Genomic DNA, 21,503 nt, shown 5'->3' on the forward strand with positions numbered 1-21,503 from the left:
ATTATGTGTAGCAGTGTGTTCAGCAACAGGATGGTCCACTTGTTTCTTGGACACAGTTTGTTGGTGGTCATTCATGCAGACAGATACCTTGTTGGTTGTCATTCCTACATAGAATGCAGCACAGTGGTTGCAGATTACCTTGTAGACCACATGACTGGTTTCACAGGTAACCCTGCCTTTGAAGGGATAGGTGATGTTAGTGATTGGACTGGAGTAGGTGGTGGTGGGAGGATGTATGGGACAGGTCTTGCATCTAGATCTATTACATGAGTATGAGCCATGAGGTAAGGGATTGGGAGCAGTGGTTGTGTAAGGATGGACGAGTATATTGTGTAGGTTCGGTGGATGGCGGAAGACCACTGTGGGAGGGGCAGGTTATACAACCCAGCTCCAAATCCCTTACCTCATGGCTCACATCCCTGTGCTAGACCTAGATGCAAGACCTGTCTCATACAGTCTCCCACCACCATCTACTCCAGTCCGACCACTAGCATCACCTATCTCATCAAAGGCAGAGCTACCTGTGAAACCAGTCATGTGGTCTACAAGCTAAGCTGCAACCACTGTGCTGCATTCTATGTAGGCATGACAGCCAACAAGCTGTCTGTCCACATGAATTACCACCAACAAACTGTGGCCAAGAAACAAGTGGACCACCCTATTGCTGAACACACTACCAAACATGATGCCCTTCATTTCAATGTGCCATATGAATCCTTCCCACCAACACCAGCTTTTCTGAAATGTGCAGGTAGGAACCTTCCCTGCAATACATCCTGCGTTCCTGTAACCCTCCTGGAATCAACCTTCATTATTCACTGTCCTCACCCATTCAGCTCCTTCCCTGTTCCCAATCCAGCACTACACAGCTGTCATTCCACCACCACAGTCTTTTATTTCTCTCCTGTTCTGCTAATTCTCCTCCCAACCCCCTCTCGCCAGCCCCCAACTCCCCCCCCCCCGTCCGACCTGCAGTATTTCACTGTCCACCACCCCCACCATACTATCCCTCCTCTCCCCATCCCAGCCTCCTCCTTACCCCCATCCAGTCGCCACTTCCATCATGCACTGGTGCTGCTGCTTGCAGTCTTGCAGTGTGGTTTCAGTTGCCTGAGACTGCAGTCATGTGTGTTAGTTGTGTTTGCACATGTGTGTGTGTGTGTGTGTGTGTGTGTGTGTGTGTGCATCTAGTGTTGATGAAGGCCTTAGTGGCCGAAAGCTTTAATTGTGAGAGCCTTTTTGTTGTGCCTATCTGAGAGTCAGCATCTCCACTATAAGGTGAGTAGCAGCTTTCCTTCTCATAATATTGTCACAATCCACCCCGGATTTTCTACTGTTTAAGTTTAACAAATGTGTAATCATTTCTTTCTACCTTCTTTGTTCTTAATTAGTTCACATAAATAATTTCATTTTATTCTTCTTTCCCATTCATTAGAATGGCTCTGAGCACTATGGAACTTAACATCTGTGGTCATCAGTCCCCTAGAACTTAGAACTACTTAAACCTAACTAACCTAAGGACATCACACACATCCATGTACGAGGCAGGATTCGAACCTGCGACTGTAGCGGTCACGCGGTTCCAAACTGAAGCGCCTAGAACTGCATGGACACACCGGCCGACATTCATTAGACCTGATCTCCTAACTTGATAATGTTTTTAATAAAAGTCAACATTATGGGAGGAATAATTGATAACTATCATGTATAGAACAAGCTATTTGGAAATAATGTCTACTTTCATTCAACATGGAAAGTATTGGAGGCAACAGAATAGTTACTACAGTGATTCATGCACTAAGTGAGTGTGCATACAGCTGCAATAGCAAGACAGACATGTTGCATTTCATTTGCTACAGTCATCATATCATTTTGGACAGTTTCCAGCCTCTGGCTGGGTCTGTATGGAACATAGGCCTATCCATCGTCTTCTGTCTTGCCACCATCTCTCTGTCTTCACCTTGGTCCAGTCTTCTCCTTTCTTCTGGATGCATTCCTCTACTCCTTTCAGCCATCTATCTCTCGGTCTTCCTCTTGGTCTCTTTCCTTCCAGTTTCATCTTGTCTATCCTCCTGGGTATCCTCTTCTCCTCCATTCTCATAACATGTCCATACCATCTCAGCCTTGATTTCTCTATCTCCTCCTGTAATGGTTCCACCTTCATTAACTCTGTGATCATATCATTTCTTAATGTGTCTATCTTTGTCACTCCAATACTGTTTCTCAAGAATTTCATCTCACTAGCTTGTACTTTGCTTTTCTTTCTTCCTTTCATAACCCACATTTCTGATTCATATGCCAGGATCGGGACACAGTATGACTGGTATATAACCTTTTTACTGACTTGCTCCATATCAGGCTTCTGACACTCTTCTGAAATGCTTCTGCTTTTCTCACCCCCTCGTTTATTTCTCTGTCATTTTTTCCATCTTCCTGTATCAGGCTTCCTAGGTACTTGAAACTCTCTACTCTCCTCAACCATGCCCCACCAACAGTTATTCCCATTGTTCCTCTCTCCTTCTTTCTTGTTGTGCTAATCATCTCACTCGTACTTATACTAAATTTCATCCCATAATCTGGTACTGTTCATTCCCATATGTCCAACTGCTCTTGTACTTCCTCCTCCTTATTCCCCCAAATCATCAGATAATCTGCAAATACCATAGCTTTCATATTCCTTGCTACAGTCATCATATCATTTTGGACAGTTTCCAGACTTGTGCTACTGTACTCATTATATCATTCATCACTACAATGAAGAGTAATGGTGAAAGTGCACTTCCCTGCCTCAAGCCATTCTTCTGTTCAATCCAAGCTGTTCTCTCTCCTCCCACTTTCACACAGCTCACATTTCCATGTTACATTTCCCTTATCCTCCAAATAATCTGTTTTGCTACTCCTCTGTTCTCCAGGGCTTTTCACACTTTGCTTCTATGTACACTATCATACGTTTTTTCAATGTCCAGAAAGGTCATTAGTAGATCTATTCCATATTCATAGTGCTGTTCCTGCAGTTGTCTTTAGACCCACCATAGACCTTCCTGTTCTGAAGCCATGTTGCTCTTCTCTCATTCTTCCTTCTAATTTTGCCTGAATCCGTGCTTCCAAATTTTCTCAAAAATGTTTGCCCAGTGACTCATCAATGTTATCCCCTGATAGTTCTTGCACTATTTTCTATTTCCCTTCTTAAAAATCAGGACAATTATTCCCTTCTTCCAGTCTTCTGGGATCATCTTCTGTCTCCACACAATTTTCATTACTCGATATAGCCATTGTATCCCCATGTATCCAGCTGCTCTCACCATCTCTACACTTAGCTTCATCCAGACCTGGTGACTTCCCTCCCTTCATCTTGTCCAATGTCTCTTCCACTTCTCCCCATATAAGGTCTTTTTCTATTTGCTGTTTCAACTTTTTTTTTTCTCCTCAGCTTGTTCCTCCTCATCCAGGTCTCCATTCGGGTTCACTAGTTCTTCAAAATACTCCTTCCACATATTCTTGAGTTCCTCTTTATTCTCTACATCCTGTTCACTTTTGTTCACCATTCGAGCATAATCTGTCATACCGCTCTTCCTCTTACTTTTAATTATCCCATATAACACCTTTTTTGAACCTTCACTATCCTCCTCCATCATTCTGATCCACAGTTCCATCCACTTTCTTCTTGCATCCACCACCACTCTTTATGCTTCTTTCTTGCTTGCCAGATCCTCTTCTCTTGTCTTTACCATTCTCTTCTGGAAACATTTGCCTACAGTAGCCATTCAATTTAAGTGTTGCAACTTAAAACTCATCAAATGTGAAATCTGATCTGACAAAAACCTCAGCACTGTGTACTTTTACTCTGAGATTTGTGTTGTGTAATATGGAATGAATGTGGTTAGCAGACGTGGTAGGCATAAATGGTGTCATTTGTGTAAAACTGGGTTGATGACACAGTCAGCAATAAACTGGTACAGAAAAGTGTTACAAAATTCCTGAATATTGGTGTTACATGATATTTTATGTGTTTTTAACCATTTTCCAAAAAGTTTTAGCATATTTTTCATGAGCTTGTCACTAACAATTAGGATACAACAAGATTCGTGCTGATTGGGTTGCAAAACCTCTTTCTGAAAATTGTAAAAGTCAATGTATGGCAGCCTCTTTGGACTTCCTTTTTCTCTATGATGTACAGGAGAAGACTCTCTGAATAGAATCACAACTTGTAATGAGGTATGAGCTTTCTGTGCTATTGCAGGGGCAAAATAGTGGTCAACAGTTTGGAGCTGTACCAACTCACTGAATAAATTTTGTTAAAAAAAGGTAACTCTGTTAGCCAGAGAGCTTATGACTAGCAATTTCAGGGATGATAAAGATCTTGTCTGAGGATTTTATGGAATGCTGAAAAACAATTAGCTCTAATGCTGTATGTGAAATATTAATGAAACTGAGAAGAGCCATACAAAACAAGCGACATCATCTCTTGAATACCAGTAATTTGTTTTTGCATGACAACATATGACCACACTCTGCCTGCAAAACACAAGATTTGTTATATAAATTGAAATGGTAATGGAATGCTGAAAAACAATTAGTTCTAATGCTGTATGTGAAATATTAATGAAACTGAGAAGAGCCATACAAAACAAGCGACATCATCTCTTGAATACCAGTAATGTGTTTTTGCATGACAACATATGACCACACCCTGCCTGCAAAACACAAGATTTGTTATATAAATTGAAATGGTATCCCACCCTACAGCCCAGACAAAGTTTCTGCCTCTTGATGCACACTGAAAAATGGCAGGATTCGAAACTGCATGATTCCAGCAAAGAACTTCAAGTTGCTGGTTTTCTGTCTGGCTTTCCCTATGTAGCTTGCCAGTAATTTTTTATTTTTCCTGACTGCCTTATGGGGCTGCGCAGGTATAGTTGGATAGTGGATGGCTGCAACAGACTGAGGGAAAGCCTAATGCATGATGAAAGAAGAAGAAGAACTTCAAGTTGCTGTCACAAGCTAGCTATGGTCTCTGGCATCAAAATTTTATGCAGAGAGTATTTACTGTTTACTAGACATGATATGTGTTTCTTTATGGATAATGGGTATGGATTTAATGATTTTTCTAAAAAATTGCTTTAACTATTCCAGTATTTCGTTTTGTAGTCTAACGGGCATTACTTTCTGGGTAGACTGTGGAATATATGCTTTGTGATATAGGAGTATCAGTAGTGAGACTGAGCAGTGCGCAAGCAACTGTGATTTCTTGGTGAAGACAATAAAAGAGTATGCAACATGATAACTGAATGGTTAAATGTGGGCAGTTTTAGAAGAAAAATATCTTTCATTTTATGAATGCTGTTAATTTTTTTAAATGCCATTTATCGGTAACAATTCTCCAACTCATTTTGGGAGGCTAAGTATGATCATATTACATACAGAAAACTGTAGGTACTTTTTGAATAGCAATAAGACAGTTGTGGCTGTCATTAGTAATCTACCACAGTTTCAAAATAACAGTGACACTGAAAAAATATATTGGTACCACACTAGCCTTTAATGATTACCAATGGCTATGACACAAGTTACATTCACAACTGTAAACTTATATGGAGACCTACACTTGGGAACAGTGTGTAACTGTTGTGCAACTTATGTACTACACCTTATAAAGTTAATATTATGAAGAGGATAGAGTACTGCTCACCATATAGAGCAGATGTTGATTCACAGAAAGACACAACAAAAAGACTCCTGAACATGTGAGCTTTTCGCCAAAAGGTCTTATTCTTAAGTAGACAACACCCGTATATTCACACAAGCACAACTCACACACACATTACCATTGCCTCTGGCTGCTGAGACGCCAGTGGCCAGAGACAGTGGTAATGTGTGTGAGAGTTATATTTGCATGAATATGTGGGTCTGTGTTGTCTATTTCGGAAGAAGGCCTTTTGGGCAAAAGCCTACATGTTTAGTAATTCTTTTGTGGTGCCTGTCTGTGATTCAACATCCCCTCTATATAGTGAGTAGCAATCTATCAATATCATAACACTGTCATTATTTCATCCTGGATTTTATATCATAAAGTTAGCAGGACAACAGCCTGCTCTACATGTGGCTAACTATTACCAAAAATTATTTGCAGCTCTGTAGTAGCAATTTATGAATAACAAACAGATACTTAAAAACTGGCAGTTCTTTTGATGCATCAAAGATTAGAATAATGAGTCATGGTTTATTCATTAATATTCACAAGACATTGTATCCTGTTCCTAGGTAAGTCTAAGTCTGCAAATCTAACCAGACACAGATGAATATTAACAAAGATACTGACACTGTAGCATAACAGTCCAGGTCAATTCACAGCCAGTGAAGCTAAGAACATGTTTGTACATTTGAAATATTTCTCAAAGACATAAACCCCAACATTTATCAATTGTACATTCCACCAAAATAAGCTCTAAATAATAAGTATGAGTAGATGAAAAAGATAATCTGGATGAGTCAATGGATATCTGGTGAATACCCTGTTTGGAAAAATTTTCAAGCCCTCAAATACTGACGAAGTACCATATATTGTAATAATGTTTGTTTACAGTGAAAATGTATTAAATATACAAGCTGGTTGAGTCAACATAAAAAATGCTTTTACTTGCTGTAAGTTACAGCACCTGCAGAAAATGCTGGCATGCCAAATGAACTCTATATCAAGTAAATTATCATTTAAGAACTTCGCATAATTTTAACAATAATTTGCTGCGTATTTGCATTTTTTCTAACATGCTTAGGTGTTTTTTTCTAAGTAAAGCTTACTAAATAATGATATGAGTGATTAACTATTTTTAGGAAACATTAAACAATTATGGGCATAAACAAGGAGCTGAACATTATAAATCAACTTCTGAATTGATACTTTTACAATCAGCAGAACGGAAAATTAGGTTGTCATCAGCAATCGACAACAGTTTGTGAATAATAGTGACAATGAAAAATATATTAGTACAGTACCAGTATTTAATGACTCTCACTGATTGGGAAAGAAGTGACATACACAGCTGTAAACCTACTTCATAATATATCATTGGAAACAGTGCATAACTGTTACGCAAACAAAGTACTGGGTGATTATAATTAAAGCTAAACTTGCAAAACACTGCAGAAATAGCACCACTGTTCAGAACGACATCAAATTGCAATGGAATATTATCGAAGAATGGGGAAAACGTATGGCAGAAGGGGAAAAAAATAGTGTGAAAATTGATCAATAGATGGTGCTGTATGTGTCAGAATACGTAAATGAAAACATCTGTCATGTGCACGACCCACTGAAGTTGGTATAAACAAGCCAGGTACATGGCTTTTCCCCTTTTCACGTCTGCAACATTCTGTCTCAAAGCAGGATTGCGCTCTGCTTGTAAAGCTGTATAACAAGAATGATAACTGTGCACGCATCACTCTGCAGAAGTTCCAAACACTGAAAAAAGGTGTTGGTCCAGTGACTGCCGTAGGTCTGGAGAAAATGATTTGGAAATTCAAAAAGACGTGTTCTTTTGGTGTGTAACCTGGTAGAAGGAGGAAACGAATTCATTCGACTTCAGTGGAAGCAGTGGCCACAGCAGTGCAGGAGGAGACAAGTGGTGGTGTGCAAACATGTAGTGCATGGAGAATCACCCGAACACTGGACGTGCCTGTGAGCACCGTGCATAAAATCCTATGAAACATCCTTGTTTGCTATCCATTCAAAATTACCCATGCACATGAGTTGCTTCCAGCTGACTTCCAGCAAGAGAGACCTTTGCTTTAGAATTTCTTGCTCACATGGAAGTGGACAACGACTGGCCAAGGAAGATTTTGTGGACAGACGAAGCCCACTCCCATCTGACAGGATATGTCAATACACAGAATTGTCGAATATGGGCAATGGAAAATCCACATGCAAATCAATCAGTATCACTTCATCCTGAAAAGATCACTATGTGGTGCGGGTTTATGGCATCATTTATCATAGGGCCATATTTTGTTTTAAGATACAGGTGCTTCCTTCCATGTTACCTAAACCGCCACTAAGTGCTGAGAGTGTCTTTTGTGCAACCACATCAATCCAGCTCTCCAGCAGCATGGATGGGATCATTCTTATGCAAGATGGTGCATCTCCACACATTGCATATCCAATTAAGCAGTTGCTGAAGTGCCATTTCGGAAATTCTAGAATTATCAACCACCATTTCCCTACAGCCTGGCCATACCGATCACCTGATCTTAATCCATGTGACTTCTGGCTGTGGAGCTGTCTGAAAGATGTTGCGTTCAGTGTTCAGATTTCAAACTTAGCTGCATTGCAGGCACACATTGTGCAACACATTCTGAACATGACCCCGGAAACACATCGATCTGTTGTGGAACATGCTGTTTCTCGATTTTGACTTATTACTGCAATTTTTGGCCTCAGGACAATTAAAAACCAATGTGATTGATGCTTTTTATGTGGTTTTTGGCCTCAGTACAATTAAAAACCGATATGATTGCTGATTTTTATACTGTTTTAGGTCTCAGGGCAATTAAAAACTGATTTTTACCATCTGATGTGATATGACCTTGCTGTCGTGGATGGGCCTATGTAACTAACAGTATCACATCTGTACACCCATGCACATTGAGTAGTATGGTTTGTTTAATGTCAAACATACACCTTAGGCATTGTTGTATGAATCAATTGTTTTCATTTTTTTTCCATACATTTTTCCCTTCTCTGATAATATCCATTGCAATTTGATGTCATTCTGACCAGTGGTGTTATTTCTACAACAGTTTGAAAGTTTAACTTTAATCATAATGACCCTGTATTACAAATCACAAAGTTTATCAGGAAATCAGGCTGTACTACATGCAGCAAAATATTACCCATGTTATTTGCTGCTATGTAGTAACCCAGAAGTAGGCAGTTTCTTTCGGGCACCTTTTCTGTTGTATTCTTCTTCAGAGCACTGTGTGCTGACAGACACAATCAAAATATTTCCTGTTTCCTGCCTGGAGTGGGATGGAAAGGATAGGATAAATATGGAAAAGATGAGGGGTAGAGGAGGGCAAGAGCTACAAATGTGGAGGGAAAGGGAGAGAAGATATAAGAAGAGTGAATTGGCCTCAAGTCATGTAGGTTCAGGCTGGGGCTGTTGCATTCTGCATACTAGGGCACAAGGAGAGAGGGAGGACTATATGTGGGAAGGAATGGGCACAAAAGAAGGAGACCTTGCCTCTGGTAAGTTATACCACAACAGAAGTGGAGTAGGATCTTCCTGCATGTGTACATGGGACAAATTTACATATAGAACTTTAAATGAATATAACTGAGGAGATAAGGGGAGAAGCAGTGGAAAAAAAAAGTTTATTATTTTTTACAGGCTGAATGAATGGAATTTATCACTCTGTGAGGTGAAGAATGGATTCTGAAGAAATATTCCTCATTTCATGGAATGATGAAATATATTCAAATGTGTGGCACAGAATGTGGTGCAGCTGTTCTGTCTGCAGTGGTGTTAGGTAATGGAAAGTGAGATGATGCCACTTTGGGGTTGATTAATAGGTATGAATTAGGAATATTTGGATAGATTTGTCTGTGGGGCCAGGTTTAGAGTGCTAGTGTCTATGACTTTCAGCATATTTGTAGATGAACTACTAATCACTAGAGATATAACATCTAATGGCTGCAGGACTGTACACAGCAGACACTAAAGGTATTGCTGGTGAAATATGAGTTACATTGTTCAGCTTCATGTTTATGGACTCATACCGTTTATGTGGTCAATATTTTCTTGCCATAGTGAGTGGTTGTATTTGTTTACACTACAGTTTATATTCTACTGTTGACACCCCTTATCATTTAAAACACACAATTTTCTTTTGGCTCTCATATGTAATAGGAATTGAATTTATCAAAAAATGTAAAAACTCTACATTCACGTTACAACCCATGAGTCTCCTTTATAAACTTATGAGAAGAACTTCTTAAAATACCCATAAAGCATAGAGTGATACATTCTGGCACTAACCTGTAGTCTACTGGTGCCATGCACGAAATACACAGTTTTCTAATTGTGGATTAATTTAGCACTAACTGTGCATCACTAAATCCAATGCACTTGCTCTAAATAGCAAAATGCTTCCTCCATAAGCAGTGGAAGGGAGAAATCTCAAGCTATTGTGTACCACTGCTATGTCCTACTCTGATCTACGAAACTTAAACTGGAAAGTAAACCTAACCTGTTAATGAGATAACCTTACTCTGCAGTTGTTGCAGTGATTTTTTACGCTCCTCTGCTTCTCTCTCACGCTTTGTCATTGGCACGTACATGTATTTATGTATGGAGTTAATCATGTGAGTGCCAACTAGAGTGTACCGTCCAAAACTTCTGCAGTCTACTGCACGGATTGTTAGGGGTGGACGGTAGAGTTCTTGCTCTGGTAGTTCCTGAAAAGTAGGAAAAGACTTTACTGAAGGTCTCAGATAAAGTTTAAAATACATTTAACATCTTTTACTGTACAATATCACAGTTAATCTACATTCTGATATATAACTTCAGTAACTAAAAATTATGACAAGAAATTTATAATTATAATAATAATATTTAATTGTTTGAATATAGCACAACAGTAATGAGAAAAAAGCAAAAAAATAAAAAAAATCAAGTCAATCCTTCACTTGCAGACAATATTGTTGTGTGGGGTAGAGGAAGATGCAACAGATAATAATAATAATAATAATAATTATCATCATAACAATGAAAGGCCAAACCATGTCAATACTGGCTGCATACAAGCAGTTATTCTGTTTAGATCAATATTGGAAAATATCAACAACAGCAGAAAATGATAAAACTGGAGTATGGAGGTAGGGCAGTGTGTGAGTAGCTGTTAACAGTCCAGTATTAGGGTTGTTCTCATCAGAACTGGCAGTAAACCAACACCAACAACAATAGTAAAGGTATACGTGTTGATGTCACAAGCAGATCATGAAGAAATACCGAAAGTACAAGGGTCATTCGGAAAGTAAAGAACATATTTTTCTATGGAGATTCACTAGTTTTTCCATGCCTTCTGCATACTCAGTTGCCACCAAGTTGTTGAATCACTGAAAAACTGGCATTGTCACTCAAAAGGTCTTTCAATTTGGGGAATAAGTGATAATCACATGGACATCCACTATCATGGGATAACTCCACTGGTTAGCATTCCAGCCGCTTGTTTTTAATGGTGTGGTGAAGTCGTTAAAGTGTCTGACAGTAAATTGTTGCCTTTATGGTCTCACCTCTAGGCACATAGTCCATAAAGGAGACCCTTATGATCTCTTTTGGTTTTATTGAGGATTGCAAATGATGTCAGTCCATTGAAGGGCCCTTTATTTCTGGTGTGAAATGCAATATCCAAGTCTCATTATCAGTGACAATGTGATTCAAAAATTCATCACCATCCTTTTCATAATGACTGAGAGATGTCAATGCAGCTGCCATTTGTTTGGTTTTGTGTCCATCTGACAAAATTTGAGGGACCCACCAGGCATACACTTGTTTATAAACCAGATCTGCACTAACAATGTCTTAAAACACTGCCTTGAAATGTCTGGAAAGAGCGAGTGTAGTCCACTAATTGGATTTTTGTTTCAGTCCTTGCTGTGAGTCCATCGATCACCACTGAGGGCTGGCCCAAGCAATCATCATCGTGAACATTCTTCTGTCCCATTAAACATGATACACCACTTCTGAACTGATGCTTTGTTCATCACACTACCATAAATCTCGGTTATCTGTATATAAATTTCGATGGGTTGGACTTTTGCACATTTAAAAAGTGGATGACACTTCTCACCTCACATTTGATGGGATCATCAAATTGTCAAACATTTTAAAATCATTCAACTAACAGTAAGCCATTGTATTGGATCATAGCTGCTGCCAAACAGAAGTGGACGAGTACTAAGGTCAGTGGTGATGGTAGGGGGATGCTCTCATGTGTCACAACAAAATGTCACTTTCCAAATGACCCTCATATATGAGGTTACATGTTGATGCCACAAGCAGAAGATGAAGAAATACAGAAAGTATAAGAGGCTAGTAAATGGATAACTCAGTGTGTAAAGGGAGATAGTAATCTAGTGATCAATAGGGACTGGAAAATGGTAGTAGGGAAAGGAAGAGAAGGCACAGTTATGAGAGAATATGGGATTAGTAGTAGGAATAAGAGAGGAGAAAGATTAAACTGTTCAAAAATCACAAAGGAAGGAGGTATATTTGGATGTTCAGGGAAATACAGAAATACAACAATAGAAGTTACTTAGGAATGAAATAATTAGGAAATGCAGGGAAGCTAAGATGATATGGCTACAAGAAAAATGTAAATTAATTGATAAAGAAATGGCCATCTGAAGGACTAATAAAGCATGTAGAAAAGTTAAAACAATGTTTGGTGGAACTGAAACTGGAGGTGTCAACATTAAGAGGTGTGCAAGGGAAAAACACAGAGGGGAGTGTGGATATGTGGAATTAGTACACTGAAGGCCTGAGGGGGAGGAACTGTCTAATGATGTGACAGTAAAAGAGATAGGATCAATTCAAAAGACATAAGAGATCCATTATTGGAATAACAGCTTAACAAAGCTTTGGAAGACTTGAGATTAAATGAGGCAGAAAAGATAACATTCCATCAGAATTTTTACAGTAACTGGGAGAAGTGGCAACCAAACAACATTCCAGTTACACAACCCGAAAGATAACAAGAGCAGAACAGTGCAAGAATTATCCCATTATCAGCTTAACATCTAATTTATCCAAGTTACAGATGCATAGAATGCAGAAGAATGGAAAGGAAAATTGAGAACCTCTTCAGTGATGATCATTTTGGCTTTGAAAAGGTAAAGGCACCAGAAAGGCACTTTTGACATTATTCTTGATGCTGGAACCAAGATTTAAGAAAAATAAAGACACATTTATATATGAACTTGCAGTATGGTGCAAGTGGAAAATAGGTCCACAACTTGTCTTGTAACTGAAATAAACAGTTGTATTGAGAAGCATCTTTTTGTATTTCTTGTCGATGACTAGTTTCAGACATTTATGTCCACTTTCAAACTATACTAAAAAAAATTGTAGTTTATGTGACAGTTTTATATAAACAAGACACATATCTGCAATACAATTATAGTACACTAATATACATGTAACATATACAAATGTGTTATGGTTTAGTTTTACAAGGTGCCTTACTAGTTACATGATACACTGTAAGTGTGACAAATACTGGCAGTAGCCCATGTACAAAAAATGCCCCTGCAGTGATCAAAACGGTACAATGGCTGACCCAGCCACAGTAAAATACACCACATAGGATGGACATTAGAGAACTTGTGTGCAGAGACACAAGTGTTTACCAGGTAAAGCTCTAGAGGCAGCTGACAGCAGTGTACTTTGAAGATAAAATGTTTAATGACAAACAATACATTCTTTTTCTTTTTATTAACTTAATATAGTCTGCAAAACTCTAAAATGCCAAAAATTCTTTTGCTAAGACCACTCATTGGTCTCCAGTGGGTTGAATTACAACAAACTGTTATGTGTTAAATCATGACATTACATAACCTGCAGAACATGCTGCAGTTGTATGAGCTGTCCCCAGTAGTTATACTGTTATGCATTACACATAATTCAAGTCGAGTCTAAAAAGTTACGACAACCCAAAATTAAAAAGTGCAGCAGCCACCACATCTACATCTACATCTACATGATTACTCAGCTATTCACAGTAAAGAGCCTGGCAGAGGGTTCAATGAACCACCTTCAAACTGTCTCTCTACCGTTCCGCTCTCGAATGGCACGCGGGAAAAACAAGCACTTAATTTTTTTCTGTGTGATCATTTCTCCTATGTAGGTGAGTGGCAACAGAAAGTTTTTGCAATCGGAGGAGAAAACTGGTGATTGAAATTTCATGAGAAGTTCCCGTCACAATGAAAAACTTTTTAATGATTGCCACTCCAATCCACGTATCATGTCTGTGACACTACCTCCCCTATTTCGTGATAATACAAAACAAGCTGCCCTTCTTTGTACTTTTTCGATGTCATCCGTCAGTCCCACCTGATGCGGATCCCACACCGCACAGCAATACTCCAGAATAGGGCGGACAAGCGTACTGTAAGCAGTCTCTTTAGTAGATCTGTTGCACCTTGTAAGTGTTCTACCAATGAATCAGTCTTTGGTTTGATCTACCCACAATATTATCTATGTGATCATTCCAGTTTAGGTTATTTGTAATTGTAATCCCTAAGTATTTAGCCTACAGCTGGGAAAGAAAGTTTGCATAATATTTCGAATGATAATGGCACAAGGGTGATTAATTTTGCTGTTTCAAAAGACATGATTGTTGAGAGCACATATTTCAAAAGGAAGGACATTCACAAAGCAACTTGGGTCTCTCCAGATGGACACACCCGAAACCAAATTGATCATGTTCTTGTAGATCGGAGATGGCACACTAGTATAGAAAATGTTAGGACTTTCAGGGGAGCAGACTGCAATTCTGATCATTTTCTTGTAGTTGCCAAAGTTCACCAACAGCTATCTACAGCAACATCAAGGTGTCACATGCAGAACTTGTTAGGTTCGACACTGACAAGCTAAATGATGAAAACTTTAGAAGAAGGTACATGATCGAAATTGCAAATAGGGCTGATGCTCTCAGGACACACGAAGATCAAGACGAGGATGTAAATAAACAGTGGATCACTTTGAGGAATAATATCAAAGAGGCAGCGAAGGTCACAATATGTACAATTAAGAAGAACAGGAGGAAGCCGTAGTTTGATGAGGAATGCAAGAAATTGGTAGAGGAAAGGAGAAAAGCACGATTAGATTGGGATGGAATGGGAGATAGAAAACGAGACGAGTTCTTGAACTTGAGAAGGGAAGTTAGTCGTATGCTACGGGCAAAGAAAAGGGATTATTTGAACAATCAAATTACAAAAATGGAAACAAACAGTAAAACAAAAAACATTAGGGAACTTTACCTAGACATAAATGGGTATAGGAAGGGCTTCAAGGCTAGGACAAATGCACTTCGAGGGGATGCTGGGGGAATACTGACAGACCCCAGTGCTATATTAAGTAAATGGAGGGCATATTTTGAGCATCTATTAAATGTACACCAGGAAGCAGGAAATGAGCAGGCATACAAAATACATACAGCAGAACCCCAGATACCTGAGCCAACGTTAAAGAAAGTAAGAGATGCAATCAACAAATTGAAAAACCATAAAGCACAGGATCAGATTGCGTAACTGCAGAATTAATTAAAAATGGGGGACAGAAATTGGTGGAAGTAGTTCACAAAGTTATAACTAAAGTATGGAACTCAGAGATGATACCTGAAGAGTGGCAGGAGTCGATTCTGATCCCAATTTTTAAGAAAGGTGACAAAATGGATTGTAGTAATTATAGAGGGATATCGCTATTACCAGTATGTTCCAAAATTTTCTCGAATATTCTGCTAAGCAGGCTTACACCATATGCAGATGAAAATGTGGGGGATTACCAAGCTGGCTTTCGGAGGAACAGATCAACTATAGACCAAATATTCACCCTGAGTCAAAATTTGGAAAAGAAATGGGAATAGAATAAACCAGTTCATAATCTTTTCATAGATGTTACAAAAGCATATGATTCAGTATTGCAGTCAAAATTGTACAAAATTCTTTTGGAACTTGGAATACCAAAGAAGTATGTTAGACTTATAGAAGTGAGTTTGAAAAGCACAAAAGGTAGAGTACGCGTGAGGAAATTGGAGTCAGAAGAATTTGTAATAAAGAACGGACTTAAGCAGGGAGATGCCCTGTCTCGGCTACTTTTTAATTTAGTCCTAGAATATATTGTACGAATGGCAGCAGATACTTCAGAGGGTGTGGAGTTAAATGGAAATATTAAGATATTAGGGTATGGAGGTGATCTAAACATCATTAGCGATAGGAAAGAATCTGTAACAGCAAATGTGAATGCATTAATCATGGCTAGTGAAGATGTAGGTCTAAGGATAACTGAAAACAAAACTAAATACCTGGTTACTACTAGAATGCCAACAGCAGTAGATCAGGAAATGTTAAGAGTTGGAGACACGCAGTTTGAAAAAGTGAACACATTTAAATATCTAGGCGTGGACATCACTTCGAGAAGTGAGACTGAATCCGAACTGAAGAAGAGATTATGGTTGGGAAATGCATGCTACTTCTCACTGAATAGATTACTTTCATCACGGATATTGTCTAGGAATTTAAAGACTAGAATATACAAAAGTATTATTCTACCAGTTATGCTGTATGGGTGTGAGACCTGGTCTCTCACTGTGCAAAATGAAAAGCCGTTTCGAGTATTTGAAAAAAAAATTTTGAGGAAAATTTTCGGAGCAAAAAGGGATGACATTAGCGGAGAGTGGCGAAAACTGCATAACGAAGAGGTTCACGAACTCTATTCAAGCCCTGACATAATCAGTATTATTAAATCATGTAGGCTGCGATGGGCAGGTCACGTAGCTCGAATGGTTGAGGGCAGGGCAGTGCACAGAGTACTGGTAGGGCACCTAGAAGGAAAACATCCTGTGGGGAGACCGAGGTGTAGATGGGAGGACAATGTGAGGTGTAGATGGGAGGACAATGTGAAGGCTGATTTGAGGAGCCTAGGTATTGAAGGTGAATGGAAGGAAATAGCCCAAGAGAGGGACAGATGGTGAAAATACGTTGTTGCGGTAATAGACTCTCGAGTCCGGTATGACCAGTGAGTAAGTAAGTATTTAGCTGAATTTACAGCCTTCAGATTTGTGTGACTTATCGCATAATCAAAATTTAGCTGATTTATTTTAGTACTCATGTGAATAACTTCACACTTTACTTTATTCAGGTTTAATTGCCACTTTTTGCACCATACAGATATCTTATCTAAGTCATTTTGCAAGTTGTTTTGATCATCTGATGACTTTACAAGACAGTAAATAACAGCATCATCTGCAAACAGTCTAAGACAGCTAGTCAGATTGTCTCCTATGTCATTAATATAGATCAGGAACAATAGAGGGCCTATAACACTTCCTTGGGGAATGCTGGATATTACTTCTGTTTTACTCGATGACTTTCCATCTATTACTACGAACTGTGACCTTTCTGACAGGAATCACGAATCCAGTCGCACAACTGAGGTGACACTCCATAGGCACGCAGTTTGGTTAGAAGATGCTTGTGAGGAACAGTGTCAAAAGCCTTCTGGAAATCTAAAAATGTGGAATCAATTTGACATCCCCTGTCAATAGCACTCATTACTTCATGAGTATAATGAGCTGGTTGTGTTTCACAAGAACGATATTTTCTGAACCCATGCTGAATATGCGTCAATAAATCATTTCCTTTGAGGTACTTCATAATGTTCAAATACAGTATATGTTTGAAAACCCTACTGCAAATCGATATTAGTGATATAGGCCTGTAATTCAGCAGATTACTCCTATTTCCCTTTTTGGGTATTGGTGTGACTTGAGCAATTTCCCAGTCTTTAGGTATGGATCTTTCTGTGAGCGAGTGGTTGTATATAATTGCTAAATATGGAGCTATTTTATCAGCATACTCTGAGAAGAATCTGACTGGTATACAATCTGGACCGGAGGCCTTGCCTTTATTAAGTGATTTAAGCTGCTTTGTTACACCGAGGATATCTACTTCTATGTTTCTCATCTTGGCAGTTGTTCTTGGTTGGAGTTCAGGAATATTTACGTCGTCTTCTTTGGTGAAGGAGTTTCAGAAAATCGTGTTTAATAACTCTGCTTTAGTGGCACTGTCATCAGTGACTTCACCATTGTTATCGCACAGTGAAGGTATTGATTGTGTTAGAAGAACGAACCAAAGCAATAGTAATCCACCCATTACCTACAACTTGAACTGTACTCTTCAAAGAAAACCTTGCAACAAATCCCATCCACCTACGAGCCACCAACAAAATCTGGGCCTCACCAGTATTATTGGGGACGATATTAATACTCTCACAAGCCTTAAACACGCTCGGACGCAAACGCTGACGATGATAAGGTCGACAAAACATCAGTGCGGCTGCTCGTGTGGCTGCAGAATGAAACATTCTCCCTGAATTCGACTTTAAATAGCACGCCAAGCAGTGACATCAGTGGCCTTGACAGAGTTTTAGTGCAGCATGGGCAATGTAAAACTAGTAGCCCACACCAGCCTTGGTGACCCTCCAACAGTGTGCAACCTACAGGGCTGCCAATTTATCCCAGGTAAAACTCCAGAAACTGCTGACAGTGGCTTGCATCAAAGACAAAATGTTTAGCGACAAAAGTCACACAGAGCCCCATGTCAGGGGAGACCACCAGACTGAATGAGAATCTTTCCTTCTCTTCTTGTCTGGTGGGTCTCCCCTCACCTGGGCTTCTGGGTGACTTTTCCAACCCCTACCCATTTTTCTTAGACCTCTCCAGTTCCTTCTCCTTCACCCCTCTTCCTTCCCCTTTGGCCCATCTGCTGGAGGAAAAAGCTGTTGATTCCGGGGTATGCAGGGGTAAGGGCTTTCTTTGCATGTGTGTTCTCCTGCAGCCACTTGGTGAGTGGATTTTTTTCATGTATATTAGTGTACTGTAACTGTGTTGCCAATATGTTCCTCATTCGTATAAAATTGTCATGTTAACTGTAATTTTCTTTATAGATGGTTTGAAAATGGACACAGGTGTCCGAAAGTAGTCACCATAAGAAATAAAAAAAGCTTATGATGGAGCTACAACCATTTATTTCACACATTCATGTGGTCTGTCACCATACAAAAAGCATCCAACAACGTAAAGTGGTACAATATGTTCAAAATTCTCACAAAAATGGTGTAAGCTATAAGGAAATATGAAATATGTACAAGAACAAAGGGGGAAAAATAGGAATGGAAGACCAAGAATCAATTGCTCACATTATAAAGGGTGTAAGACTGTTCAATCTACACATCAAAAAGTAATGAAGGAAATAATAGAAAGATTTAGGCAAAGGATTAAAATTAAGGGTAAAAAGATATTAATGATAAGATTTGTTGATGACATTGCTATCGTCAGTGAAATGGGGGAGGATTGCAGGACCTGTCGAGTGGGATGAACTGTCTAATAAATACACATTATGGATTAAGAGTAACCCAAAGTGGTAAACAGTAACCAGAATGAGATGAGTGATAAACTTGGGACTATCAAGTAGGCAAAGTGAAGGCATTCTGTTACCTCAAAAGCAAAATAATACAAGACAGATGAAGCAAGGAGAACATAAAACGTACACTAGCACAGGTAAAGAGGGCGTTCCTGGCAAAACAAAGTCTACTAATATCAAATATCAGCTCTAATATGAGGAAGAAATTTCTGAAAATATTTTTGGAGCACAGCATTGTATGATCATGAATCATGGACTATGGGAAAACCAGAGAAGAATAGGACTGAAGTGATTGAAATGTGGCACTATAGAAGGATCTTGAAAAGTGGGTGAAGTGATAAGAAAGGAATGAGGAGAGTCACTGCAGAGTCAGCAAAGAAAGGAAAGACATCATTGAATAACCTCCAGCATTCTAATGGAAGTAAAAGCTGTAGGACAAGACAAAGATTTTAATATGTCCAAGAAATAATTGAAAATGCTGGTGAAAGATGTACGAAGAGAGGTGAGGATACAAAACAAAACTATATGGTGGCAAAGGAGAGTGAAATACATGGCACTCACTGTCCATATTTAACCAAGGCTTATTGATAGTATCAACCATAACACAAAGAAAGAGATAAAATGGGGAAGGAAAAGCAAGTAGCAACCACATCCTTCTTGTTGTTTTCCACATCGTTACTCCCTTGTATTAGCAAAGTAATTTGCTTTTCATCTCCTATTTCTCTTTCTCTCTCTCTCTGTTTGTGATTATTATCAAAATTAAGCCTTATTTCACCACAGATAACAATAGCCTCCTACCATCCCTGTCCCTCCTGCTGCCCATTACTTCCTTATTCCTACTTGCTCCATATATCTAGGCCCCCCCTCCTCCTCCAGAGATCCACAAAGTTTGCATGCGAAAAAGAGAGAGTGTATATTTGTAACACAAATGCAGTATAAGTTCAAAACATAATACATCATTTTGAACTATTATATGTGTCCGTGCATCACCATTCAGTCACCTGGAGGTGAAAAATTGACTTTCACCACATTTTGCTTTTTATTCAAGTAATAAATATTGCTCAAAGTTCACACTAGATTTAAAAATTGGCTACTGCACCTATTTCTGAATGCCTTACATGTTTTTTGACAACTACTGCTTAAACAACACATTGTTTGTGCCTTGCAGAAAGCTTAAATAAAATTCCAAACTTTTATTGTACATACCAGTTCAAGAAATTTGACAGGAGTACTGAAATTTGGATTCTTTCTTGCATTTTGTATTACAGAAGAGTAGAGAATGTGTCCAGCACATTCAATATCCACCCTTGGTTTATTCACAGTCATGAGATGAACTCGTTTCAAATCTCTTAGTCCCCAAAAGAGCACTTCAATCCTATAAACAACTAACATTAATAACATGTTACACTAAACAGTCCAAGCTGTCGACAATCACTATCAAAGACTCAAAGATCAATTTAATTTTTTATATCCAAACACAGGTTTATTATAGAATCACTATGTTAAGGCTAAAAAAATTAGGAGTTGTCTGTAATGCGTATAAACAATTAACATTATTTGTATCATTTTTTGACATCTTAGTACTAGTAAACACAAAAAAAGGATCACATACAGTACCTGCTGAAATCAAAAGCACTCAGAATTTGGAGGAAGAATGATATTACTCTTATCAGTGTCGATAGCCAGTTCTTTAGATTGAGCATAAGCAAATAATCTGCTTGAACACACACACACACACACACACACACACACACTTTTGATTTGCCACGAATGTGTAGTTCATCTTTTGCTAGCATTTCAAGTACCTTCTTTGCATATGCCTTGACCAGGGTCCTAATCAAATTTCAAGTTTAATCTCTGGAAACTTTAATTTCCTCAAACCTTTCAATCTTCTTTTGAACAAATGAAGGGAACCATAAGTCACTGAATACTATTACAATACCTGTCAATCTGTAACTAATTAAAAATGTGCCAGAATCTTGTATGGCAACTTGAATTGGTATTACTGATCATCAGGCAGTTGTGGCAACAAAGATAACCAAAGTACAAATGGCAACTGAAACAAGCATAATGATATACGTGATCAACAAGCTAGACACAAAAGCAATAGTTCCACATCTCAATGAGGAATTCGAAACTTTTAGCACAGGACAGAGGCATGTAGAGGAACTATGCACCAAGCTGAAAAAAAATACCATAGTTGACCATGCACTGGATACATACACTATGTGATTAAAAGTATCTGGACACCTGGCTGAAAATGACTTACAAGATTGTGGCACCATCCATCGGTAATGCTGGAATTTCA

The 21,503-nt window shown here is 38.8% G+C and overlaps 1 protein-coding gene across 1 annotated transcript in view; it reads right to left on the bottom strand.

Annotated features, from left to right (window-relative positions):
* Window positions 1–21,503, bottom strand: part of LOC126195117 (otoferlin-like) — a 376,779-nt gene that overhangs the window by 136,756 nt on the left and 218,520 nt on the right. Inside the window, exons 21-22 of the mRNA XM_049933641.1 lie at window positions 20,402–20,570; window positions 10,264–10,450 (exon numbers count right to left, since the gene is read on the bottom strand). Of these exons, the coding sequence (XP_049789598.1) occupies window positions 10,264–10,450; window positions 20,402–20,570 (356 nt within the window). The remainder of the gene's footprint in view (window positions 1–10,263; window positions 10,451–20,401; window positions 20,571–21,503) is intronic.

Source organism: Schistocerca nitens, chromosome 1 (genome assembly GCF_023898315.1).
Source record: "Schistocerca nitens isolate TAMUIC-IGC-003100 chromosome 1, iqSchNite1.1, whole genome shotgun sequence".
Taxonomy (NCBI): Eukaryota; Metazoa; Arthropoda; class Insecta; order Orthoptera; family Acrididae; genus Schistocerca; species Schistocerca nitens.